This window comes from Calonectris borealis, chromosome 1, assembly GCF_964195595.1.
Source record: "Calonectris borealis chromosome 1, bCalBor7.hap1.2, whole genome shotgun sequence".
Classification (NCBI taxonomy): Eukaryota; Metazoa; Chordata; class Aves; order Procellariiformes; family Procellariidae; genus Calonectris; species Calonectris borealis.
The window spans coordinates 123452034-123479783 of NC_134312.1; the positions used below are offsets into that span (position 1 = coordinate 123452034).

The 27750-nt window shown below is 45.6% G+C and overlaps 2 protein-coding genes across 11 annotated transcripts in view; one reads left to right on the forward strand and one right to left on the reverse strand.

The window, feature by feature from the left end:
• Positions 1-8774, reverse strand: part of KDM6A (lysine demethylase 6A) — a 159009-nt gene extending 150235 nt beyond the window's left edge. For 6 of the 9 annotated variants that reach the window (XR_012677259.1, XR_012677258.1, XR_012677257.1 and 3 more), the window contains exons 1-2: positions 8149-8773; positions 7824-7887 (exon numbers count right to left, since the gene is read on the reverse strand). Coding sequence is in view for 5 of the 9 variants with exons in the window: in XM_075173798.1 (XP_075029899.1) it covers positions 7824-7887; positions 8149-8309 (225 nt within the window). In the remaining 4 variants the exon portion in view is untranslated. Of the gene's footprint in view, positions 1-7823; positions 7888-8148 lie in introns of all 9 variants that reach the window. The other 3 variants (XM_075173815.1, XM_075173808.1, XM_075173761.1) reach the window with 2 other exon arrangements.
• Positions 8775-8922: 148 nt separating this feature from the next.
• FUNDC1 (FUN14 domain containing 1) overlaps positions 8923-27750 on the forward strand; it is a 65920-nt gene continuing 47092 nt past the window's right edge. For both annotated transcript variants that reach the window (XR_012677273.1, XM_075173866.1), the window contains exon 1: positions 8923-9068. Coding sequence is in view for 1 of the 2 variants with exons in the window: in XM_075173866.1 (XP_075029967.1) it covers positions 9011-9068 (58 nt within the window). In the remaining variant the exon portion in view is untranslated. The remainder of the gene's footprint in view (positions 9069-27750) is intronic.

The following is a 27750-nucleotide window of genomic DNA, read 5'->3' on the forward strand; positions in this document are numbered from 1 at the left end:
ATACTATCCTATCATTCTTTAGATACAGAGAATAGTATTCAGCATCAAGAATAATACCTGATCCACTGCAAAATGTTGACAGAGACTCATTTTAAAAATGTACCATCCAACAAATTTTATTAGGTCCACAAGAAAACTATTAAATGGCCCATACTACTTTTGACAGTATCAATAGAACTAGTCTTGAAAACAAGCTTTGAACCAACTAGTCTTGAAACAGGCCAGTCTTGAAAACGGCCATTTCACAAGAGGAATTACAATTACTACAGCTATTTCTTTAATGTGCCTATCTGTAAATCAGAAACATATAATAGAATATTTAATTATTTTCTCTTACAGAACTTCCCTGGTCCAACAAACTCAGATTAGGCTATATCAAACACAGTTCCTCTCTTTCCTCATAACAAAAATGTTCTGTAAGGTACCAAGATTATCCTCTCAGGTACACCCATACAAATCCTGGCAGCCTTCTATAGGGCTCCATACAGGACCACTTAGTTCCATTTTGTCTGTTTTTAACTACAAAGAAGTATTCTGCTAGTGAACAAGATTAATATTGTTAACATTTGTAACAAAGACAGTCAACTGGTCTCTATAATGACACCTGAAGTTTAATGAGCATCACTTCAATTTTTAATTGTGAAGATACATTATTCAAATGTTAAACTTCAAACACCATAGCTGCAGAACCTCACCAAGAAGGGAGATTAAAACAAAAAGTAACTTACATGAGATGTACATGTAAAATACAAGACAGGTGTGAAAATAAAGGACTGGAAGTTGTATACATATACCTATATGCATTCAGAGTGAGCACGATAATGGCTTAGCTTCTGGAATTATCTAAACCCATACTAAAACCTGGCACCTAGCTCAGATACGTGTTCACCTCAGACTCACAGCCCATCTGCTTAATTCATTTCTGCAGAAGCTGATCTAAGCCATTTACAGCAGTAACTAGTTTTTATGCAACTATTTTAGTATTTTCAAACTACAAATACACACATTTCCTCCCTTCTCAGTCTGTTGACAATACTGCAAAATCCCTCCCATTACCCAACAATTGTATCAGTTGAGGACCAAGAACAGTATTTGTTCACTAACCAGAGATCAACCTGAAGTTTAACTCATTAATCTGTAAGGCTGGAAACCAAAGCTTAATTTCTCCACAGAACTTAAGTTTGCCTAATTCCCAGCGATGAAGAACAACAGTCGGCTATGGCATGTAATTCTGGTACTGGAAACTCTTGTGAAAAATGTTAATCAGTATAAAATCACTGTATAGCCGCAAAATTTTCCATGACTCTCCTTAATTTTGTATCATCTTACTAATGTAATGAAAACAAATGGTTCTACATGCACAGAGTTATCCAAGCATGAAAGATCTACTCTTTTCTAAAATGGTATGACAAACATATGGTATAGCTTTTAGATGATGCTTTCAACACTTACTTCAGATGGTATCAACATTTGCAGATAGTCTTACCTCTATAATTATCAAGTCCACTCAACCCACTACAATGAACAAACAGCTATAGAGGCTGGCAAGAGGCAGAGTGCCACGCTTTTCACAAGCAGAAAGCACACCTGAATACTACGTATACACAAAAAAACTTTAGATTGTCTATTTCTTCTTCACATACAGTACACAAGATTAAACGTATAGAAATTTGGAAGCTGGAGTCCACAAGTATCGTGATGCACAAATGAATCACTAGAAAGATTTCAGTGGTTAAACTACTGGAATGGAATTGAAGGAAAACAATTGTGTCCCATCCTTGCCACAGGTCTTCTTCACACTTTCAAAATTTATCAGAAACCCTATTCCTCAGCTGCTAAAATACAGCAATATTTCTCTCTCTTCTTCACCCTGAATTGCTGCCTACCTTGTCTGTTTGATTATTAAGTCATCAGGGCATGAATTATCTTAAGTCTGCATATGTATCACTTAAAGAAATGGACCACTTCAGCCTCCAGACTCAGTACACCAGTACTTAGAAGCTACAATATGTAAAATTTATTCCACAAGAAACATGAAAAGCTACTATAACAAAGAAAAATCTTATATTGTATTCCCTATTAATAGTCTCCTGGTAGCAAACATAAAGCTTACTGAAACGCAATACCAATATGCTAGCTGTCCTGCAATCTTCACTACACTCCTACAAGAGCATGTTGTTTGTAGAGATGAGGTCCATCCTTGCCTTTTCATTAACATATTAAAATGACAACCGTAATGTTTGTAACTTCATTGATTTCCTTGCCTTCGGGAAGTAGTAACAACGCTGCACTTTAAACTTAAGAAACATCCAAAACATTCAAGAATGTATGTTTTGAGCAATAAAAACCACTATTTTAAAGGAATATACCTTGAACACTCGTTTTGAAAGTATCAAAACATGCCAAGTATCTCATATTTAAACAAAAAGTAGTGTGATGTCCATTAAAAAAAAAAAGTTGTTTTTAATACCAGATGAAGTACAAATATTGCAAGCCTATAACTAAGTCTTTAAGTACCAGGATACATAAATATCACATAGACAGTAATTGTAATTTCAAAGTATAAACATGGTACAACCATGAACTATAGAATGTGTCATCCATTACACCTTAATTGGATCCTAAAAAACCCTACCCTATTAACATAAAGCCCAAATTGCATACAGAAAAATACTGATCTTAAAAAATCTATACGTCAGTCCCAACTATCCAATAAACACACTTAACATTTTTACTTCAAATCTTTCCACTTCCAGCCACCTTCAAAAAGGCTAGAAAACCAGTTCCACCCATAACACAATTTACAAAATTTTAACCAACTTCAACTTGTTCCATATTAACAGACAGTACGCTAAATAATAAACAAATAATAAGAAATGCAGGATGTATTTTTAAAAACCATAAAGGAACAGCTCAGATATAAATTTACAGAAATTGGAGAGGCTGCCCACTTCCTGGAATGCTTTACAAATGTCTCATGGTACCAATTCCCAGTTTCTCAATTCCCAGAACTGCCATTATATAAGGCAAACATTATAATTCTTTTTACAGCAGTATTTCTTTGTTTTCATGAAAATAAATCAAGCCAAAACGTTTCCAAAATTATTTAAAAAAACCCTACACTCTACTACACCTAGACTAATCTGCTAAAATGTTTTCCTGCATAATTATTTTTCAAGCAGAGAATATTTAATTATAGATCAGTAGAAAATTAACATTAATGTCAACACTAAAGGGACAAAGTCAATATATACTAATTCACACTGTCCGGAACTATTTTTAAACAAGCAACACCTACAATTGTAAGAAAGATGAAAGAATATTGTCACTGTGCACTTATTCTGTATGCTTAATAAAAGCACAGATAATCACTTTGTTAATTTTGTCAACACATGTGGCCTTTACACAAAGGAAATACCATTTTTAAAATCAGCTGGAAAACAAAAGGACTGCAAAACCACAAGAGAGAACACAGAGACCAAAAACTGGCATATTGCATGGAACGACTTCATCTCTCTTTAAATCGGCTTCAACATCAATACTTTTAAAGGGAAACATGCTTCAAATTTTGTCTACAGGATATGACAAACTGTTTAAACTCAATGAATAGGAATTAACAAGCATCTTGCACCCAATACATTAGACCAGCTACGCCAACCTAAATCTGTATAGAAGCCAAATAATTATAGCTTACGAAATGGAGGTTTGTCACTGAAAGAAAGTCAACTTTGACTAAACACTGGAAGAACCATAAAAAAAAAAAGGAAGGAAGGAAGGAAGAAAGAAAAAGGAAATGCTTTGCAATTCACTTCCAATACAATGGATGTCTTCCCCCTCCCCCCCGATAATACTTAAGCTTCACCTCCTGCGAGAACTGTCTTCCTGGGAGAAAGAGACATCAAGATAACAGCAGGGTTTTTGGTTTTGTTTTGGGGGTTTTTTGCTCCTTCACATTAATGTACTTGTCAACTACAGAAGTGTAACAGCGAGCACTTTCTCCTGTACAAGACTAGCTACATTGGATTTTCAGCATTTCAACCAGTTTGAAAGGTGACCTCTCTTTCAATTTCCCTCTCCTCTCCCCCAAAACCACAGTAGCTGCAAACGATGATTTTCAAGCTCCTTTTCTGCAAAATAAATACAAAATTTTCGGCAACAGAAAATTCTATTCCTCTGTCACATATACTAACAACGTGTATACCATTACAGGAAAGTTTGATTTTTTTTCTGGCTTATCACATATCCAATACATGGAGCAACAACACAATATTCCTGACCTTTAGTCTATATCTTCAATAATTCATAAAACTGTATAGATCTGATGTCTTATCTGCTCTTTTGATTTGCTACACCCAGCAGCAGGACTCAGTTTAGTTCATGATACTACAGCCATACATCCTACAAAGCAAAACTACCAAAAAAGGGGGATTGCAGTCCAGACCTGGAGCATGAATAAAACCCACAAGTATGTTAAAGCTCCAGACACGAAGCTTTCTCCATCCCTGAAAGAGATCCCAAATTTCTCCTTATTAAACTCTGTCAGGGCGTGGCTTCATTAGACCAGAGTTCCCACTGCAAAGGCTTCATGAAATCTCCTGGTTGGCCTGCAAGTGGCTTGAGCCAACGCACTGCCTCCTGCCGAGTGAACCCCAGTAAAAATGAGAGTAGAACCTCCTCGTATTGAGGCACCAAATTTAAGCCCACGACAGAACCCTGCTGCTGCACAAGTACCTCTGTGGATAACAGAGCAGGTCCCTCAACATTTGCAACCCAGGATCTCCCCTCCCCTCCAACAGTCTCCTCAGACACGTACACTGCTCCTACACCTTAACCACAGGTTACCAGGGAACACTGTCAGGTGCTCACAGGAGAGATGCTGCTACAGCCTGCTTTTTTAAAAGGTTCAATAGCGGGTGTACTATTCTCGCATCAAGGGGAGTACCGATACATTTTTGCCTTTGTGAAGGATTCCTCTGGAAACATGACTCAATGGTTTTCCTTACCTGCTATACTGGCACATAAATCTCACATTACTTTATAATGCACTGGCTTGTAGATTCTTAAATCAGTCAGTTAGGATTTCATAATTATGGAGTCTTTGTTAGCTGTTGTTGCTCCATGCACAAAAGGAAAGATTTTGTTACTATCGCTGTAAAACCTATTAATTAAATGCACATATATATGGTCACACTTTCTACAATAAAAATAACTGTTACATGGAATTAAAGTGATTTGCTAGATTAATTACTCTAAACCTTCCCATACTATGTAGACTGTATGAAGCTTCACACACAGAGAAAAGGAATTGTTTAAGTAACAAACATCTTGAAAATAACAACTTCTTATTTATCGACACAAGTAATTGAAACATGTGCACATTCCCTGAAAGTAAAAAGCACAAACAAAACCGAAGCTGGCTCAAGCCAAGAAATTCCTCTCAAGCATCTTTGCACTGAACAGTAACATTTTAATCTTTCTACTTCCTTAACAATCTACCTTTCTCAGAGACAAGTTTGACAAAGAATACGCTTCATGAGTTAGTGTGCAATTCAAAAATGTCCAAAACACTGTCAGAAAACTGAGGTGAAATAGCAAAATATTTGTTTGTTTTTCTTTTTAGTAATCGCTGCATGGATTCACCCATTCATACAGTAGGAGAACATACAATGGTATTTCTAGAAATATACTTCAAAACTATCAAAATGCCCCACAACTTTAGTCATCTCAAACAGACTGTCTGTATACACTAAAACTTTAATCGACTAGTATAAAAAAGAAAATGCATTATATGCAAGAAAGGACTCAAAACTCAACTAATATGCTGAATTGCTGCCTGCATTACTTGATTTTACAGTACACAAAAAACTTAACCTAGGGATGTCATGCGACAGACGATCTATTTACATATGACGCTTTTATTTTCTATCTGGCATCCTTAAGCTCTATCCCATGCATGATTCTCTCTAATATTTCTGATAGCCTCAACAGCATTCACAGAGCAGACATTAATTCTGGTCCACTAACAGTTAACAGACATTATTTAACTGGTCTGACATGTCACTCCCCTACCTTTTTGATTTATCGGAAGAAGTACTTTTATAAATAACTCTGAAAATCAAAAGGAAACCATGAGATTTTTTAAAACATAAGCACAAAGAAAAGTGTACTTGCTTCTCCTTCCATCCATCCCCCCTCCCCCCACGTCCTGACATTGAGCTTTTCCAATCATGCCAGAAATAAATATCCAAACACAAGTAAGGGCCTAGGCTACCGAATTCAACATGCTTTAGGGTTAGGTCTTCAGATCAACCAAGACCAGCAACAGAAAAAAATGCTTCATGTGAAAATATCAGCACACAGCACGGGCACAACAATAGGATGAACAAAGTGTCAAATGCAACGCTACTGACAGAAACAAGTCAGAAAGCAGGAACCAGAAGAACACAGTCTCCTGCATCAACCGTGTGGTATTTTAAAAACAGTTCGGCTTATTCTGTTACCCAAACGTTTTTTTCGCGCTTAGTCTTTAAATACAACCGGCAGACACTCAGCCTTTACACAGCCTTTGTCAATAGCTTACGGATGGGCAGCAGAATGTGCTACAGGTTGATAAGAAGGACACCGGCGCTGCAAACGCCCTGCCTGCAGCAGGAAAGCACCCAGAAAGAACTTGCAATGCGCAGGAGAGTTTCCCTCAACGTTCACCGGGGGCTTCACGCTCCAGGCGACGTGCATATTCGTTCCCGGTGTTTGTTTCGTGTTTACCTCCCCCCCCCCCTTCTCTTTCTCCTCCCTGTCCGGCCATCTTGGGCCGACAGGAGCAGCCATTACTTAACTAAATGACAGGGCCAACAACTTTTCACAGAAACAAACGTCCCTCTCAAAAGACCGGGCAGGCTTCAGCAACCTGCGGGCCGTCCCGCTCCCTGTCAAGCCGCCCGGCGGTGGGGACGGCGGGGGGTCCGGCGGGCGGGACACGGCTCTGGGCGAGGACCTGGCACGCTGGAGGCAGCCGGGCCCGCAGAGTAAACAAGTCACTCGGCGACTGGCTCCGGGAGCCGCGCAGCGCCGCGCCCGCCCCGCCGCGGCCCGGGCCGGGCCCCCCGCTCCCTCCGCCTCCGGGTTGGCTTCCCCCGCGCACACACACACCCCCGCCGCGCCGCGAGGCGCAACCGCCGCCGGCCAGGGCGCGCGCAGCCGCCGGCCCCTGCCGCGCGGGGCGAAAATCACGAGGGAGGGTCCGGGGAGAGGCCAACGTCAGCAGCGCCTCGCGCGCGCCCTCCCCCCCCCTCCACCGCCTCCTCCTCCTCCTCCTCCCCCTCCCTCCCGCCCCCGCGCCCCCTCCCCCGCCCCGCCGCGCCGCTTGGCGTTTGCTCCCGGCCCCGGGCTCCGGCCCCGGCGCGCAGGCACCTTCCCGTCCCGGGGCTGGACGGACACCCGGAAAGTGTCCGGAGCGGAGCCCGCAAGGCCGCGCTCCCTTCGTCCCACACCCGGCCCCGCTCGGCTCCCTCCCGCGCGGGGGGCCGCGCGGACTACGCCGGGGGGAGATGGAGGGGGGAAGGGGCAAAGGCGGCAGCGACGCGTAGGGAGACCGCGGCGGAGGGCGAGGCGGAGCGCCCTGCCGCCTGCGGGGACGTGCGCCCGCGGATGTGGCGGTGCCCCACACGCACGCACACACTCGCGCCCAGATGCACACTCGCACGCACACACTCACCGTGTGGACCCGGGGGACCGGAGGGAGGGGGCGGCTGGGCCGGGCCGGCTCCCTCCCTCCCCTCCCCCCTTCCCCCCCAGCCCCGCTCCACATCCACCCTCGCGCTTACCTTTAACAGCAAGGCCTTCGTTCTGGCGCCATCTTCATGAAGCCTCAGAAATCCGAAGAGTCGGCTGCAGAGGGGAGCGGGCGGGAGGGAGGGGAGAGAGGCACAAGCGTTAGCGAGAGTCAGCCCCCCGCACGGGCAGGCAGGCAGGCTCGCTCCCGGCGGGCAAGGGCAGAGCGCGGCGGCGGCGGCGGGGGCCGGGAGCCCGCAGACGGGCACACACGCACTCCCGAGCGGGGAGCCGCGGGCAGGGGAGGGGGGGGACACGGAGGGAGCGCGGGCCGAGCCGGGACACGGAGGCGGCCGGGGCGGAGTGGGGAGCGGGTACCTGTCGAGGCCGGATAGGGCTTCTCTCTCCTCGGCTGTCAAGCTGGCGAAGTCCTCCTCGCTCTGGCCGCTCGCTTTCCCCGCCGCCATTTTCTTTTCCTCATCACCGAAAGGAGCAGCAGAGGCGGCGGCAGCGGCGAGCGACACTCCGCACGATTTCATGGAAACGCAGCGTAATTAACTCACGATCGCAACCCCCCCCCTGCGCGCCCCCAACACCCCCCAGCGCCGGGCGGGGCGGGGTGCCCGACACACACACACACCACAACTTTTATTACAACAACAACAGCCGGCAGGGAGGGGGAGGGAGGGAGGGAGGGAGGGGAGAGGGAGGGAGGCGGGGGGAAGCCCCGCTGCTCGGAGGAGGAGGGAGGGGGGAGGGAGGGAGGGAGCCCCAGCGCTGGAGACTCGGGGGAGGGGGGGGGGGGAGAGGAGGAGGAGGAGGCGGCGGCTGCGGCGGATGGCGGTGGAGCGGTGTTTACATCGCCGCGGCGCCGCTCGCCCCGGCGGCGAGGGGTGCGCGGAGCCGGGGTGACAGGGGCCCCGCCCGCCCTGCCGCGCGGGGTGTGTTTGCCGCCCGTACAAACTTCCCCAGCAGCTGCCCAAAGTTGTTGTAATTGTGTCACACCGCGAACCCCACGCCGCCACCGTGACCCCCCCTCCCCGCCCGCCCGCCCGGGCCCACGCAGCCAATCGCCGCCTCCGCGGCGCCGCACGTGACCTTTGTTGACTTACGTCAGTCATAGCGCTCTTCCACCGCTGCGCTTCGGCTTGGTTGGCCTTCGGCGCCCGCCTCCCTCGCCGGCCTCAGCCCGTTGGTCGGCGTCTGAGGGAGGGGGCGGGGTTTCGGGGATTCGCGGCTTATGGGAGGTCGGACGGGCTGTCAGTCAGACAAGCTTTTCGATTACCCAGCGCCAGCAGGTTTGACGTGCGCCTTTAAAAACCGGAGGACGCGAAGGCGGGGGAGGGGGGAGTTTTCGGGAGCGGCGGGTCTTGGGGGCGGGCGGAGGAGGGGGGTAGGCTGCGCTCACGGGCGGAGTTGCGTAACGGGGGCTCCGGGCTGGGGGAGTGGACGTTGCTGAGGAAGCGGGCCTCGCGAACGCCTTGTGGGTGGGGGCCGTGCTGCGCCGTGCCGCACTGGCTGGGGGAGAGCCGCGCACGCCCGCCCTGCCCTGGCTTGGGAGCGGGGCGTGGCGCTCTTGGCACAACCGGATAATAATGGCTTCCCCGCGCGGGGAGCAGGGACGGTGCTGGCACGGGCTCCCCGCGCTTGGGCTGCGGGAGGGAGGAGGAGGAGAAGCCGCCGCCCGAGGGGGTGGTTGGGTGGCGGGTGACGCCCGTGCAGAAGGGTGGCGGTAGCCGAAGCCAGGGCAGGCCCCGTGGCGCGGCAGTTGACTCCACCCGCCCTGGGAAGCGGAGGGGGAGGCGCCGAGGCGCCGGTGTCCGCTCGCAGCGGGGCAGGGACTTTCCTGCCAGCCGCGGGGGAGCGGCCGTTGGCCCGCCAACGGACGAGCGCGTGGCAGGGCTGGAGACGTGCTGCGCGCGGGGAGGGGGGGAAGGGAGGGGAGGGGCGCCCGGGGGAAAGCCGCCCCTTCCCGGGAGCCAGTGACAGGTGGAGCGGCGCCCGCCAGCGCGAGCCCCGCGGCCGTCACGTGGCGCGGGGGCGGGGCGGGGCGGGCGCCGCGCGGCGGAGGGGCTCGGGGCAGGCGCCGCGCGAGAGCGCTCTCGCGAGGCCGCGGCGGGCGTGAGGGCGGGGCGGCCGGCTCCTTCGGCCCGGCGTTGCGTTGAGCGGCTCGACTGCGGCCCAGGGGTGCGGAGCGGCGGGCTGGAGGGGGGGCTGGTTCGTAGGAAAGCGCGAAGGACCGCAGTCAGGCTTCCGGGAGCGCCTCACGCGTGAGTAAATCTCTGAATTTCTTTGGGCGCTGGGGGGAAAGGGGCTTTGCGTGCTCTGCTTGCTTCCCCTTCTTTATAAGGCCAAGCCTACCCACAGTCTTCCTTGCGGCTTAAATGTTACCTGGGCATCCTTGGTTTCTTGACCCTTCCCAGCTTACTCAGGAACTCGAGGGTCCTGTTTTCTCTTTACAGTCCCATTAATTTGCCCATACAGCCAAGAAACTGTAGGGTTTTCTCAGCCAGGTTTTTGAAAATCATTACATCTTGCCTCTGCTGTCACGCTTATGAGGAGATCGGCCTTCTGTAGGTGTGTGGTGGCATAGCTCACTGCTCGTTCCCATTTTGCTGAAAATAGATCAGCAACAATCTTCTGTAACATCGTCATATTGCTTCTCCAATGTCTAGCCGAAGCCCCATGACTGGGCAGACTTTTTTTCTGCCAGCTGAATCTCCTCCCCCTCAGAGAGGGGCCTGTTTTATGAATGCCAGACGCTCTAGAGCATCAGTGAAGCTATTAACTGCCTTTGGGAATTAGATTAATAAGGTCAAAGGCCAAACTATGCAAGGGATGTTCAATCACAATGCTGCTGCTTGCTGGTTCTATCCCTTCTTTTTTAATTGCCGCCATCAAATCACGTACTCATGAAATTGAAACATGTTTCTACCTCTGTAGGTGTTACAGCTAACACTTACGTGTCAGTGAGGTTTTCCAAATGGATCCTCAAATGTTTTCTGGTCCTGATGGTGTCTGTAGCTCAGTGCAGAGATGCTAGCAGAAGTGTGCAGGCCTGTGCTGCTTTCCACCATACTGATTGGAGATCTGATTGAGACAAAGTCTTGAATAATGCAAAAGAAGACTCAAATTAGTATGTGCTTGCTCCTCTTAGAAGCAGAATCTTGTCATGTAGCCATGCTTTCTGATGCAAATGCAGTTAGAACAAAAAAGCACCTGAGTTTTTTAAGGTTGCATACCTTTATAAGCAGCAGCCAGTTGGTTAGAGCATTCGTGTAAGAGACAGGCATTTGTGTTTAAAGTGCTTTTGAGATTGGAGTCCAGATAAAAACCAAGTTACTTTTGGTTCTGGGAATGTGCCGTAGTTTATTAATAGTTAAAACAGAGCTATGATCAAACATCTATCTTCATCTGTATTTTACATGGCTTCAGTCACATATTTTCTTTAGGTGCCTAACTCAGGGCCGAGGACTCTACTGATTGGTAGTGCGACAAAAATAAGGTATTTCAGCGCAGATTATTTCTGAGGATCTTGACTATGAGGTCTTATGTTTCCACTTTGCAGTATCCCGAGTGTAAATCAACAGAAAGGATAGTAGACGAAACTATTTCACAGTACAAGGAAGGTAACTTCTAAATTACAAAGCAATTCAGGAGACTTCAGGAAGCATACTTGGTTTCTTGTTATCCTTTCCATTGAACTTCCATGTAGCTGAAGTCACAACACCTGAATTACTCCTCTAGTACTCTCAACACCACTATACCCCCTGCATCCTGCCTATATTGCTTGAATTGAATTTCCAGTTGCTTTTTTTTTTTTTTTTTGGTATTTGAACTACTGATGACTTAAGAGGTGCCATAAAGGCCTATGTATTGTTTCAGCTCTTCAAGATGCATCCAAAGCTCAGCCTCTTTAATAATAGCAAGAAAAGCTTGAAAATGCATACTGAAACTTAACCGCCTGCCCTTGCAAACAGTCATAACAATTTTGGGAGCTAATGTTGATACACTGTCATGGTTTAACCCCACTGGCAACTAAGCACCACGCAGCCACTCGCTTATCCCCCCACGGGATGGGGGAGAGAATCGGAAGGGTAAAAGTGAGAAAACTCATGGGTTGAGATAAAGACAGTTTAATAAGGAAATCAAAAGCCGTGCACGCAAGCAAAGCAGAACAAGGTATTCATTCCCTACTTCCCATCGGCAGGCGGGTGTTCAGCCACCTCCAGGAAAGCAGGGCTCCATCACGCATAACGGTTACTTGGGAAGACAAACGCCATCACTCCTAATGTCCCCCCCCAGCTTTATATGCTGAGCATGATGTCATATGGTATGGAATACCCCTTTGGCCAGTTTGGGTTAGCTGTCCTGGCTATTCTCTGTCCCAGCTTCTTGTGCACCTGGCAGAGCATGGGAAGCTGAAAAGTCCTTGAGTAGTGTAAATGCTACTTAGCAATACTAAAACATCAGTGTGTTATCAACATTCTTCTACTAAATCCAAAACATAGCACTATATCAACTACTAGGAAGAAAATTAACTCTATCCCAGCTGAAACCAGGACATACGCTATCACCTGTATGAAAGAAGAGAGACTGTTTCACACAAGTGTGATGCTGGCCTCCCAATCTGAGTTATGCCTGGAAGCTGACCCCAGAAGGAGTATGTCCGTAAATTCTTAAGAAGAAAGAAGGAAACTTCAGTGTTGTTCTGTACCTATCAAGTATTAGGTAACTCATTTAGTTTTAGCTTAGTTTAAATTCCAAAGTCACCTGTGAGTCTCCAGAACTACTTTGCTATCTTCTGTGTGAAAGTTGTGGACTGATAAAACTCTGGGATTGAACAGTACTCTTTGGATCCCCCCTTCCCATCTGTTTTCATCCCCATTAGTTTTCCATGTAGAGTTTCTTTCTGTATTCCTATACACTGTGTCAAGTGTTGCCGTGTCATGCTGCAAGACTTGCCCCATCTGTTCAGAGACCGAACGCTGTTAGTATGTGTACAGTTGCAGAGTAATTTATGCCAGAGAGAACTCGGAGTTCCAGGTAGGTGTTTGGCATGGTCATTCTCTGCAGCTTGAAATTGAGATGCAAAGTTAATGCACCACTTCTTGAAAAGTAATGTTAGAAACAGCAAAAGTTAATTCTAGACTTCTTATAAATAAATACACATCACCTGACATCTTGTTAAGTTGAAAAGCAACTCCTGAAATCACTGCAAAAAAGTTGATATGGAAGAAAGATTCAGTTTCAACACTGGGATTCAAACTGTCATTTTATTTGATGTCAAAGGTAGTTGTGGTATCTCAAGCATCCAGGTTCATTGGCAAACAGGACAAGCTTAAGCACATATATAGGAACTCAGTCTCAGGAAAATAACCTCCTGAGCATGGAACAGGGGAAGGGTGACCTGGTCCAGATCTCCTTTTTCTTTTTACTCACACATCATATTTTCACACCCAACTCCAGCAATCAAGTGCTTAGCTTGCCATCGTCAATTAAGGGAGGACCTTTTTAGAGATGGTGGTGATCCTACCATTTTTTTATGAACAAGAGTGTGGTAGTCTGTCATGAATGTTCACCACAAATTCACTGTAAATCTGTTGATAGGAAGTCCTGAATGGAGGCTTGTTTGCTACGATAAATACTGTCTAGTGTCAGGAATGCTGGTTCTTGCAAAGCATGAAGCTCCTTGCTGCAAGTCTCCTCAGTGACCAACACATGAGGCCTGATCTCCTTTTTCCTATGCCATGATCTGGGACAAGACAGAGTAGCAGTTCGTTAGAGATCAGAACCTGCAAATTCAGTAGATTTTTCTGGAGAGAATTATACCTTCAAAAAAGACTTGGTCTTCAAAATGGAGAATGTTTTGGGCTGCTTATATGTAAAATATGAGGGAGCAAATGGACTCATAAATATTGAAGTTTTAATGTGTGCATCTCCTTAAAAAAGACAACTGTGGATTTAAACTCAAAAGGGTTACCTGGTGGGGGTATACCACGCTGGTTCATTTTAGCCATACCTAATCTTCTCACAGCTCAGGATGTGGAGTGCCCACATGCGTTCTTTGTACTTGCTTTTGGACTTAAACATTGTGAGAGCTTTTTCTTGAACTCTCCAAATGTTCTGTATGGTATCATACATGAAGAATTTTTTTTTCTAAAGGCAGTTTCTTCAGTGTGTGTCATCTGTAGTCTGCAGGCTGAACTTCCTTATACATCATTCAGCATGGACAAGCTGGTGGAGGAATCACTCCTCCTTGTTTTCCTTTGACGTGGAATGCTTGCTGGACAAGGCAGCTACCACCAACTTACTTTCTCAAAACCACATTCTTTGCTGGACAAATCTGGCTTTATTTTCTGTGTCTCTGTAGCTCTTGCTCTCCAGAAGGGCAGAAGTTCCCTGCAAGGCTTCTGTGGTCATATCAAGTGTATTGAAAAGCCAGACTTGCTCCATGAAGATTTTCTGTGTCACAGTGTGTTTCCATGGACAACTACTATTCTCTTGCTCTCTAACCTCCTCATCAGATCCATTCTCAGATACGTGCTTATTTTCAAGAATAGTGATTAACAGAACCTATTGCTTATTATTCACATATTGGGTGTGACTTCCAGGTCAGGTAGCAAATTTGAATGAGCAATATATCAACCCCTGCTGGATACAATTGAAATCTCATGGTCTTCTGTAGTCCAAGACATACTTGCTAGTCACCTACAGCAAGATTCATCATTTCAGCCCCTGGAAAAACTATGGCGCTTGAAGTCAGGCATATCAGTTCAAATGGATCTTTCATTCCTGCTTTTTGAAGTTCATCGCAGCTGCAAGCTATGAGCTGCTAGGGAAGTGAGGGTAACGGTCACCTCCTTACAGTGTCACACAGGAGTATGAAGCAGCTCAGGATGCACATGTGATCTCTACTGACATTGCTGTTTAAAAAAAAAAAGTTTTCCGGGTGTGGAGTCAACATTATGCTTTTAATAGCTCAGAAGACCTCTAACTGTAAGGCAAATCCTCTTGCAGTAGCCCAGGAGAAACGTAACAAGACAATCTTGGATTTGTGTGGCAAGGTATACATACTGAAAAAAACAGAAAAGAAAAAAGCAAGCTAACTGAAAGAACCCACAGGATGCCATTTTGTGTCTTACAAAATATAAATCTAACATTGTGTTATTGTCACCTTGCCAGATTTTAGTCAAGCTGCCTGAAATATGTGACTATTGGGCATATAAGGGAAAGCAGCATAAACTAATACAACCTGACAATAGGTGGTTAGTCAGGGAGAAAGTAGCCCCTTTGTTTAACCTTCCATATTCATTAACAGGGTTTCTTTCTGCATCTTTTTCTTGCTGCTCTTTTCTTCATTTACTCCAAGGTAAAAGCAGAAAAGCTTATATTACTAAATTGCGTTGTTCTTGTAATTGGGAACAAAAAAAACCTGCAGTACTTCATTTTTGTATTTTAGCAGTAGCTCCCATATTGTCCAGGAGTTCATAATAAAATAATCCGCAATTTGCATGTTCCCTGTACTACCCTCATCAAAGTTCTGACGAGTGTTGTGCGATGATCCATGTTACGTTTTGACAGTGGATGGTGGTCAAGAAAGTAGGGGAAACTGATCTAAAACCCCAGGGTTGGGGTTTTTTCTCCAAAACGCACAGAGAAGTCAAATGCTTTTGCTAGCTATAAGAAAAAACAATACATGTGCAGAAGTAATTATTGAAACTAGAAAGTGTTTGAAAAAATGTCTTTCTGATACTCTTTATCACTATGTTGATGAACGAATTGCTCTTCAGTGTCAGAAATACCTTACTAACTTTGAGTGGTGAGGGGAGCAAAAGTGAGCTAATCTATGAAATGCATTATTATCATGAAGATATTTTTTCTTTATTAAAGTGTTAGAAAACTAGTAATTACTAAATGCTTTAGTTATAGACCTTACTTAGTATCATTCTGTCTTGCTTGAATCACATAGTCATTTTTGCCCCTTGCCCTCTCCTCCCCTTGGTCAGCTTGATTTTAAAACCTGGATTGTATCTGAAAGGCTTAATGCTTGAGTTCATCTGGAATTTAAGTGGTAATTCATAGTCATAAGAAGTACACACAGTTATCAGTTAAGCAGTAATATCCGTCACTGTGCAGTGTGTCAGCAGAAATCATAAAATTTCCCTTGAGTAATAGAAACTTCAAAGGAATTGTTACTTATTTAAAAATAATAAACAACATGTCAACAATTCAATCTAAACATGGGAAACCATGAATTTGTATGCATAACCTTAACTGTATTTTGAGCTGTTTCGTGAAGTTCAGAAATCAGTTTTTTTGGATAATCTGTAGATTTTCTGTGTAAGAGGGACTAGTTCTCTGCATGCTAGCATGAACATACTTACCTGTTTGCGTAAGTTCTACCAGTAGAAGAAGTGACTGTTAGAACACTGTATCCCATTTTTTTGCATTCTGTAGGTCTCTAATATTATACTAACTGACAATTTCTGAGAAATAGTCAGAGAAATAAATAATATGGAAAATTAAACTTGTTCAGGAAGTGGTTCCTTTGCAATGCTTCTGTTAGTAGACTTTTTTTTTTTTAATCACGCCCGTTCCTTCCCCCCCCCACTTCCGGCAGTTTTGGCTGTGTCCGTTGGTGTGTATTCCAAACACGGGCATGCTTTCATTTATCTTAATAGCTTCAGAAGGTAAGTAGGTAAGTGTCCGCTCTCCCACTAGGAACTGGATGTGGCAGTTTGTGACATACCACCTTCCAAAAAAGTCACCCGTTTGACAGAAGATGATCATGAACAAGTATCTCTGCTCTTCAAAAACAGTGCAAAGAAAGTGAGATTTCTTGCCTTTGTGACTATGCAGGAATTTAATTCAACTTGTTGAGGAGTTGATAATAAAATCAATGTTGAGGAGTTGATAATAAAAATACTGTGTTTATATTACTTGTCTTCATGTTCAGATTGACAATTGTAACTCCCCTGTAGCTTTATAGAATTTGGCAAATGTTGTCAAGGAGGGGAAAAAAAAGCAGCTTTGTGTTTCTATGGCTAGGTATTTATATATGTATTGACTTAGTATAAGATGCCAGGCTAATACCTTTGTAGCCTGCTGGTTTTCTGGCTTGTAAGTAGAAACAAGTAAATAACATTTCTAAAACAGCTCTGAAGCAAAGTTAAGATTTTTCATGTACACATTTGAAAGGAGCTGTTCATGATGCTCAGTAAACTAGATGAATGGGTATCTTGTTTACTTTTGTAAATCCTGGAACAGAATGCAATATTATCCAAGATACATTATTATCTGATATTTTTGGTTTTCTCCTAAAGCAGAGGATGTCACATGTTCTTACTGGATTTAATTTAGTGCTTTATAGACAAATCTTTTCAAGAAAGTATCTGAGAGCTATTTATTTTAAAAGCCTCAACTGTTGTGTATGTTGCTTTTTGTTAACATTCTTGTGGATGTCTAAAATGATAAAACCTTCAATAATCAATCTGAAAAACTATTTTCGTTGTAGTCTCTGAGTCTTTCCTATCCCATTTTCTACTACGTCTGCGTATGCAGCAACTTTTAAAATCTGGTAATTTGCATAAGTAATGGTATATATTAAATCTTATAATCATGTACAGATGAAAGTTTTAAAGGTGCAAATAGCAGAAGGGGCTCTGTGATACTGGGTATGTCTTGTCCAGAGCAAAGGCAGTGGCTCAAGAAGCTCCATTGTACAATTATTAGACACAGACAATGACAATTCTCCATCCTTGTCTAAATACCATTCAGGATTCCCTTAGAGCAATTGGTGAGTCAGGGGCCATTTCAAATAAAATAAAACATGATGCTTAATTTTGAAGACTATTGCTGTAGGGCATGCAACTCTCTATTTCTTCTCTTATATTTTAGAATTTTATCAAAATAAGGTGGCATCCCATCAATTTGATGTATAGGACTGTCGTGGTTTAACCCCAGCCAGCAAAAATAAACGCCACGCAGCCGCTCGATCACCCCCCCCCCCCGGTGGGATGGGGGAGAGAATTGGGAGGGCACAAGTAGGAAAGCTCCCGGGTTGAGATAAAAACAGTTTAATAATTGAAATAAAACTAAGTAGAACAGTAATAATAACAATGAGAACAACAACAATAACAGAATACACAAAGCAGGCAATGCACAACACAACCGCTCACCGACCGCCGACCGCGTATCACGAACGGGGGGCGAGCCCCCACACACACCTGGTTTTTATACTGAGCATGATGTCACATGGTATAGAATACCCCATTGGCCAGCTGGGTCCACCACCCCGGCTGTGCTCCCCCCTCCCGGTGCAAGCATCACCCAGCAACAGCCAAAGCATCAATGGGCCATCAACGCTCCTTTCACACCGAACCCAAAACACAGCACACCCCCCAAGCTACTGGGAAGAAAGTTAACCCTGTCCCAGCTGGAACCAGGACAATATCCACCCCTTATTCTATACCATCTACATCATGCCCAGGTCTCACATTTTCCCATACATTCCAATTAGTCACCTCTACTTTTCCCTGCCTTTTCATACATACACACACAGAGATATCATTCCCTTAGTCCATGGGCCATCCCTCTAAAACGTCCGTTGAGTTCATTCAGTCCATGACTTCGGGTTCCACCTGTCATAACAGTCTTGCAGGGCAGGAGAGATGGTGTGTGGTGTTGGGCTCTTGCATGCAGAGGCCAGTTCTGGGCGCTCGTCCGGTTCCATCATTGTTGCACCTTGCTTAGTTTCATTGGCGTTCATCCTAAATTAATCTGGGTGATTCTTACTGTAATACTGTTAATATGGCATATGGTAACCATAAAAGTGATGACATACAGTGCTATGTAATAACTAACATCGTACAATTCAGTTCATTGGCTATTTTCACCCAAAATTAAATCCCCCTGAGGTACACACCGGACTTCCCCATCCTTTCTCATCACCCACCAAGTGCACCCAGGTCCCTGAGCAAAAGCAATCCCACGGATGGGTTTTCCCTTGCCAGAGGCAGGAGCAACCCAGACCGTCTTCCCCAGCATATTTCTCATATGCACGACAGGGACTTTATCCCCCTCTACAGCACGTAAGGGTTTGGATTGGGCAGGGCCAGCTCGAGTGACAGATCCCCTAGTGTTGACTAACCAGGTGGCCTTTGCTAAATGTGTGTCCCAATGCTTGAATGTCCCACCGCCCATTGCCCTCAGTGTTGTCTTTAACAGCCCGTTGTATCGTTCAATTTTTCCGGAGGCTGGTGCATGGTAGGGGATGTGATATACCCACTCAATGCCGTGCTCTTTAGCCCAGGTGTCTATGAGGGCGTTTCGGAAGTGAGTCCCGTTGTCTGACTCAATTCTTTCTGGGGTGCCATGTCGCCATAGGACTTGTTTTTCAAGGCCCAGGATGGTGTTCCGGGCGGTGGCATGGGGCACAGGGTATGTTTCCAGCCATCCTGTGGTTACTTCCACCATGGTGAGCACATAGCGCTTGCCCTGTCGGGTTTGTGGGAGCGTGATATAATCAATCTGCCAAGCCTCCCCATATTTATACTTCAACCATCGTCCTCCATACCAAAGAGGCTTTACTCGCTTGGCTTGCTTGATTGCAGCGCATGTTTCACATTCGTGGATAACCTGTGCAATAGTGTCCATGGTTAAGTCCACCCCTCGATCACGAGCCCATCTATATGTTGCATCTCTCCCTTTGTGGCCTGAAGTGTCATGGGCCCACCGAGCTATAAATAATTCACCTTTATGTTGCCAGTCCAGATCTACCTGAGCTACTTCGATCTTGGCAGCCTGATCCACCTGCTGGTTGTTTTGGTGCTCTTCACTGGCCCAACTCTTGGGTACGTGAGCATCTACATGACATACTTTTACAGTCAGGTTCTCTACCCGGGCAGCAATATCTTGCCACAATGCGGCAGCCCAGATGGGTTTACCTCTGCGCTGCCAGTTGTTCTGCTTCCACTGCTGCAACCATCCCCACAGGGCATTTGCCACCATCCATGAGTCAGTATAGAGATAAAGTACTGGCCATCCTTCTCGTTCGGCAATGCCCAAGGCCAGCTGGATGGCTTTCACCTCTGCAAACTGACTCGATTCACCTTCTCCTTCAGCAGTTTCTGCAACTTGGCGTATAGGACTCCATACCGCAGCCTTCCATCTCCGATGTTTTCCCACAAGGCGACAGGACCCATCCGTGAACAGGGCATATTGCTTCTCGTTTTCTGGTAGTTTGTTATATGGTGGGGCCTCTTCAGCACGCGTCACCTCCTCCTCTGGGGATATTCCAAAATCTTTGCCTTCTGGCCAGTTCGTGATCACCTCCAAGATTCCTGGGCAACTGGGGTTTCCTATTCGGGCCCGTTGTGTGATCAGTGCGACCCACTTACTCCACGTAGCATCAGTTGCATGATGTGTAGAGGGGACGCTCCCTTTGAACATCCAGCCCAGCACCGGCAGTCGGGGTGCCAGGAGGAGCTGCGCTTCAGTGCCAACCACTTCCGAAGCAGCTTGAACCCCTTCATATGCTGCCAATATCTCCTTCTCAGTTGGAGTGTAGCGGGCCTCGGATCCTCTGTATCCCCGACTCCAGAACCCTAAGGGTCGACCTCGAGTCTCCCCTGGTGCTTTCTGCCAGAGGCTCCAGGTAGGACCATTCTCCCCGGCTGCGGTGTAGAGCACATTCTTCACATCTTGTCCTGCCCGGACTGGCCCAAGGGCTACTGCCTGAACTATCTCCTGTTTAATTTGCTCAAATACTTGTCGTTGCTCAGGGCCCCATTTGAAGTCGTTCTTCTTCCTGGTCACGTGATAGAGAGGGCTTACGATCTGACTGTAATTTGGAATATGCATTCTCCAAAAGCCCACAACGCCTAAGAAAGCTTGCGTTTCCTTTTTGTTAGTTGGTGGAAACATGGCTGTTATTTTGTTGATCACATCTGTTGGGATCTGACGACGTCCATCTTGCCATTTTATTCCTAAAAACTGGATCTCCTGTGCAGGTCCCTTGACCTTACTTCGTTTTATTGCAAAGCTGGCCTTCAGAAGGATTTGGACTATTCTCTCCCCTTTCTTGAAAACTTCCTCTGCTGTGTTGCCCCACACGATGATGTCATCAATGTATTGCAGGTGGTCTGGAGCCTCACCCTGTTCCAGTGCGGTGTGGATCAGTCCATGGCAAATGGTAGGGCTGTGTTTCCACCCCTGGGGCAGTCGGTTCCAGGTGTACTGGACGCCCCTCCAAGTGAAAGCAAACCGTGGCCTGCACTGTGCTGCCAAAGGGATGGAGAAGAAGGCATTAGCAATGTCAATTGTGGCGTACCACTTGGCTGCCTTTGACTCCAGTTCGTATTGAAGTTCCAGCATGTCCGGCACAGCAGCACTCAGTGGTGGCGTCACTTCGTTCAGGCCACGGTAGTCTACTGTTAGCCTCCACTCTCCATTGGACTTTCGCACTGGCCATATGGGACTGTTAAAGGGTGAGCGAGTCTTGCTGATCACTCCTTGGCTCTCCAGTCGACGAATCAGCTCATGGATGGGGATCAGGGAGTCTTGGTTGGTGCGGTATTGCCGCCGGTGCACTGTTGTGGTAGCGATCGGCACCTGTTGTTCTTGGACCTTTAACAACCCCACAACAGAAGGATCCTCTGAGAGACCGGGCAAGGTGGACAGCTGTTTAATTTCCTCTGTCTCCAGGGCAGCTATACCAAAAGCCCACCGATACCCTTTTGGGTCCTTGAAATACCCTCTCCTTAGGTAGTCTATGCCAAGGATGCACGGAGCTTCTGGGCCAGTCACAATGGGGTGCTTCTGCCACTCCTTCCCGGTTAGACTTACTTCCGCCTCCAACACAGTTAACTCTTGGGATCCCCCTGTCACTCCAGAAATACAAATGGGTTCTGCCCCTTTATAGCCTGATGGCATCAGGGTACACTGTGCACCGGTGTCTACGAGAGCCTTATATTCTTGTGGCTCTGATGTGCCAGGCCATCGAATCCACACAGTCCAGTAAACCCGGTTGTCCCTTTCCTCCACCTGGCTGGAGGCAGGGCCCCTCTAGTCCTGGTCATCATATTCGCTATCTACTTCTTGTAAGTATGAGTCAGAAGTCCCTTTGTTAAGGTCGGAAGTGGAATCAGCCCTTCTACTCTGTCTGGGGAACTCACTGGAGACTGGAGCAGCAGTTTTCCTGGAAGAACCCCCTTTTGTGGTTGTTTTCCCTTGCAACTCATGTACCCGTGCCTGTAGGACTGAGGTAGGTTTTCCATCCCACTTCCTCATGTCCTCTCCGTGGTCACGCAGGTAAAACCACAGGGTGCCCCGGGGTGTGTACCCACGATGTCTCCTCTCTTGAGCAGAGGGACGTTTGCTCCTAATGGCTGAGACGCTGGCCCGTGCAGGGGGGGAGCAGGACATATCCTCTTTGATTTGCTGGATCTCCTGAGACAGTTTCTCCACAGCAGAGACACAGGCTCGTAGGGAGGAAGAGAGACTTTCTTCATATTGCCGGAGTTGGCCAGCCAGTTCATCCACTGTTTGTTCCTCTCCATCTCTCCAGGTCATTACTGCCAATGAGTTTGCATGTGACGCTGGTGCGCTCCGTACAAACTTCCGCCACATGGGTCGGGTGCATTTGACCTCATCTGGGTCTTTGGATAACTGCTCGTTGCTCAGGTCATCATAAATCACTTCCAGCACGGCTAATTCCCTCAGGTACTGGATACCTCTCTCCATGGTGGTCCACTTGCCTGGGTGGCATGTAACATCTTCCTTGAAGGGATACCTTTCCTTCACACCTGACAGGAGTTGCCTCCAGAGGCTGAGGACTTGTGCCCCTTGTCCAATTGCTTTGTCAATGCCCCCTTCCCTAGAAAGGGATCCCAGCTGCTTGGCTTCCCTACCCTCTAATTCCAGGCTACTGGCCCCGTTATCCCAGCATCGGAGCGGCCAGGTGACAATGTGCTCGCCTGGACGACAGCTGAAGTCTTTTCGCATATCTCGCAGCTCACCCAGAGATAGGGATCGGGTGGTCACCATCTCATTTACGGGTTCTGCCTCCTTCTCCTCCTGTTCCCGTGATGGCCCTGGTTCATCTTCATCCCTTACTAGACGAGCTGATTTTCTTGTGCATTTTCTTTTTTGTATGGGGGCGACTGATACCGGCATGGGTTGGTTCTCTGTTGCAGGGGGCGGAGTAGCTGCCGTGCCTGCCCTGGGGGGTGAGGGAGCTGCTGTGCTTGCCGTGGGGGGTGGGGTAGCCGCAGGGCCTGTTGCTTTGTCATCAGCTGCAGAGACGTTTCCTTCCCCTTGGGGGTTCTGAGTGGTGTTAAATAGGGCTCGGTAGGCGTGGGCCAGGCCCCAGCACATTGTAGTAATTTGCGTCTCCCTGGAATGGCCAGGGTGACAGCATACTTCTTCCAAATATTCTACTAATTTTTCAGGGTTCTTCACTTGTTCAGGGGTAAAGTTCCAGAACACTGGGGGTGCCCATCACCCTAGGCATTTGCCCATGCTATCCCACTCACCCTGCCACTCATAACTATCCAGCCTTGGGGCAGATCTCTGGATGACGTTCTTAAATCGCTTACTAACCTTGGATAAAACCGCAACAATATTCCCAAGGAGTACCAAGAGATGTATCTTAACTACCCAGGGATGTTCAAGGTACTGGCAAGTTATTTTAACAAAGGAGATGAAGGTAGTGAGGGTGCCATTCTCTATTTCCTCCATAAAAAATCTCTCGGAGGAAAAGGTATAATTGCTAATGGTCTCCATGAGGTGGTACCCGAAATGCAGAAACGGCTTCATTACGAATCCCAAATACTAAATAACCCCCAATGCCAGCGTTTTAGTAACAAATCTCCCAGGCAAAACATCATTAATCACGGCAGAGCACAACAGACTACAAAACCCAACTCCAATTTTTAACAGGTACAGTAAAAACAAGAGCATGGTGTAGAACAAACGAATATGTTACCAGATATAAAATTCCTTAATATGTTCTAAATAATCTGTCGTTATCTCAACCCTTCGTGCCCCACGTTGGGCGCCAAAAAGGACTGTCGTGGTTTAACCCCAGCCAGCAAAAATAAACGCCACGCAGCCGCTCGATCACCCCCCCCCCCGGGTGGGATGGGGGAGAGAATTGGGAGGGCACAAGTAGGAAAGCTCCCGGGTTGAGATAAAAACAGTTTAATAACTGAAATAAAACTAAGTAGAACAGTAATAATAACAGTGAGAACAACAACAATAACAGAATACACAAAGCAGGCAATGCACAACAGAACCGCTCACCGACCACCGACCGCGTGTCACGAACGGGGGGCGAGCCCCCCCACACACCTGGTTTTTATACTGAGCATGATGTCACACGGTATAGAATACCCCATTGGCCAGCTGGGTCCACCACCCCGGCTGTGCTCCCCCCTCCCGGTGCAAGCATCACCCAGCAACAGCCAAAGCATCAATGGGCCATCAACGCTCCTTTCACACCGAACCCAAAACACAGCACACCCCCCAGGCTACTGGGAAGAAAGTTAACCCTGTCCCAGCTGGAACCAGGACAAGGACTCAATGAATAAGGAACAGGGTTGTACCCAAAGCGTGTAAACTTGTTCATCATGTGTGACTGGAAGATAAATAATAAAGAGACAAATGCTATACTAAAACACCAAACTGAAATTTGAAATTTTTTTTTCATAAAATTGCTACTATCAAGAGGTGGATTGTATTTAGAAGCTCTCTAGTGGTTTGCGCTCCACTGTGTCTTCTGCAGTAAGAGCTGGATCAGGCTGCTATCAAGCTGAGAACATCAGGAGGGCATGAGGAAGACAAGTAGTTTCTACATTAAGCTTGACGTTCATAAAACCAAAAGCTAACCCTGCCTTTAAGTATACATTTTCCCTTGCTTCCCCCACCCATCAGCTGTGTTTCACTTGAGAACCTGTGAAACAGGAAATTGCTAGTTTAGGAATGGTTCGGAGAATTTCCCATCTTAAAATTTCTCAAGGTATGATTTGGTCTCTGAATGTTTGCAGTTGTGTATTTGTTTGTGTAAATATATTCAGTACTTCTAAAGTCAGTTTGTGAGCAGTTCTTCTGTAGTAAAATTTTTTTTTTTTTTTTGGTCTGTAAATGAGTCCTGTGGTGGTTTACTCTTGTGAGGAAGGTTAAGCATAGTGTTTCTTTCCATGGATATTTAGTCCCAAACTGAAAGACAAGTGAGAGGAAGGAAATTGCCATTGGTCTCAATGGGAGATTAGCCCCTTGAGAAAGGGGGCAGCAAAGGGCAGCTTCATTAAGAATGGGCAGTATTTTCCAAAGCTTTTTTATGTTCATATCGGTTCTTTTCCTACCAGTGGTGGATACACAGAATTTTACTGTAAGTTGTGGATTTAAATCTTCATACAACCGATCAATGTTTGTCCAGTGGCTTCTGGAAAGTCCCTTTAATATTCCTCCACCAATTTTTTAAAAAAAAAAAAAAACCTGCTTCTCCTATTGAACTCGCATGCGTACATGTAAGCATCCAAGTTTACCACTTTACTAGAGTCTCAATAGCATGAAAATATCAATGCAATTGGCACTATTTTAAAGACATCACAGTTTTGTAAGTATGTGGATACATTTATTCTTTTCTTCTCAAGGGTAGTTATATAAAAATGACTGGGGCATAATCTTAAGAAATTTACATTAGTCCTGCTCAGGTTATAGTTGTTCCCTGTACAAACAGGAGGACAAATGTTCTATTATAAAATTTAAATACTGTTGTTGCCAATCATGTCATTGCTTCTTTTTTTAATAAATGATCAGTTTTGCTTTTATTACACGTCCCTTCAATGCAGGCAGATTGACGTTCTGCTCAACACTTGGCAGGATCGAGTCCCATGGCAAAGTTTGAATGCTTATCAGAACCCCCTTTATTCAGGAAATATTGGGCAAGAAACAGGTTTTGTTGCAAATTCAGTGTTGTTCCTGATTTCTGTAACATGAGTCCATGCTAAAGGAGACATCCTGTACTGTTTATGCTTCTATTCTCTCTGAAAACATAATTGAATGCAGTATGCATCATTAGTGAAGAGCAACTCTTACCTGTCTGCTGTTAAGCCTGTTTTATGAATCAGCTGATTTTTTTCAAGTATATTTCTATTTAGAGTTATTAATTTTGCAGTGGAAATGCTAACTGTCAGTGGCCTGCAAAAAATACAGGGAAAATAGGAGCAGGATAATCACAGTTTCTGTCTCCCAGTTGGAGGGGTTTGGTTTCGAATACTGCCGTGCGTGTGGGTGGTTTGGCAGCGTGCAAGAGATGGAGATCATGGCAGCAGCTGGGGAGTCACGAACAAGCAGGTGAGGAGAGGAGAGCGCCAAGTGCACGAGGCGGATTTGGCCACTGGTTGAATAGAGTCGAGAATTCTTGACTAGTCACTTACTCCAACTCTTCTTTCTGTTGCTGTCATAGTTTTCCACTAGTTGTGTAAAACATGAATGTTCTGTTAAAATTACAAGGTGTCTGGCAAAAAGCAGATGAAATGATCAGATGGTTTATTTTTTGTTTAGGGTTTTGTTTCCTCAGTCTTAGTCAAGCCAATGCCTGTGACAGCACTTTGTCACAAATTACACAGCTGTGTAACCAACATGAAGGTGCCTCAGAACGTGGTCGTGTGACATTTATTCCTTAGCAGCAACCCCTGCCTCTGAAGGTCCCTTCCCAGTCACTGTTACCAACCCTGCCACCCCTGCGCTGCAGTTTGCCCCAGCCGTCCCTCAGCGATACTGATTTAACTGTTTGCAATGCCATGCTGGAAATTGAGGCAAAGTCACTGAAGTAACCTCAGTTAAAAAAACCAAACAAACCAAGAAGCACCTCCCCCCCATCCTGCCCCCTCCCCCCCAAAAAAAAATAACCAACAATAACAAAAAACCAAACTTCCAGAGGGAGGTGAAAGCCACTTCCAGACAACTTACGGTAATTATTCACATGCAATGCAGTATGTAGCACACTGAAAAATATTTAAGAATAAAATCATTTTAATATGAAATTAAATGCCAGAACAGATGATACAGTGATTGTATTATTGGGTAGCATACTGAATTCAATTAAAACTTGTCTTGTTAATAAATCTTAAATCATTGCTGGCTGCTGCTGTGAAGAATCCTAAGATTCTTTTGTAAGGAGATCCAGCCTTTTTGTAACAGTGCCTCAGGAGCTGGTTGACTGATGCATAACACAGAAAGATGATTGCATCTTGTGATGTTGACTGGAGATCGCTATCACAGGAATAAAAACCAAGCTAAAAATTACAAAAACCTGGCACCTCTAAAAGCTTATGAGCCATAGAAATGACCTACTACTAACTCCTTACTACCTCTAAGTAATTGTTAATTTGATTGCCAGTTAGATTTTAAGTTGGAAGAGTTGGACAAATTGCTGTTGGTCTTTATCATGAGCCCTCTTTTTATGCTGTTCCTGTACTGATGCAGCAGCTGTTGCTGGGAATCAAAACTCCTGATCCACACACAAGGAGGAGTAACTCTTTTTTCAAGATAACTTTTGAATGCTATGTTACCTGTGCATGCATCTCTGTCCTAATGGAGCATGGTCAAAAAGGAACACGATTCTGCACGGTTGGCAAGGCTAAAAATGAAACAGCATCTACCAAATGATGCAATTGATAGATTATGTGGGAAAATAACCCACACTCTTATTTCATTCTAAAGAAAACTCTTTCCAGGGTTTTCTCATTTGATTACTGTTCATATACTTCTTCTTTTAAAATGTGGGATGTTTTACAAATCATGTCATTATTTACAGAAACTTTCAGGAAAGAACTTGTGTCTTACATATTAATTCTTAAGTTCAGAAATATAAAGATTATCTTCTTGAACTAATCAGTCCCTCTTAAGCCCAGCTTTGAAATGTTTCCATTATGCTTATTCAGAAGTGTAGGAATCACAGCTAAGATGGCA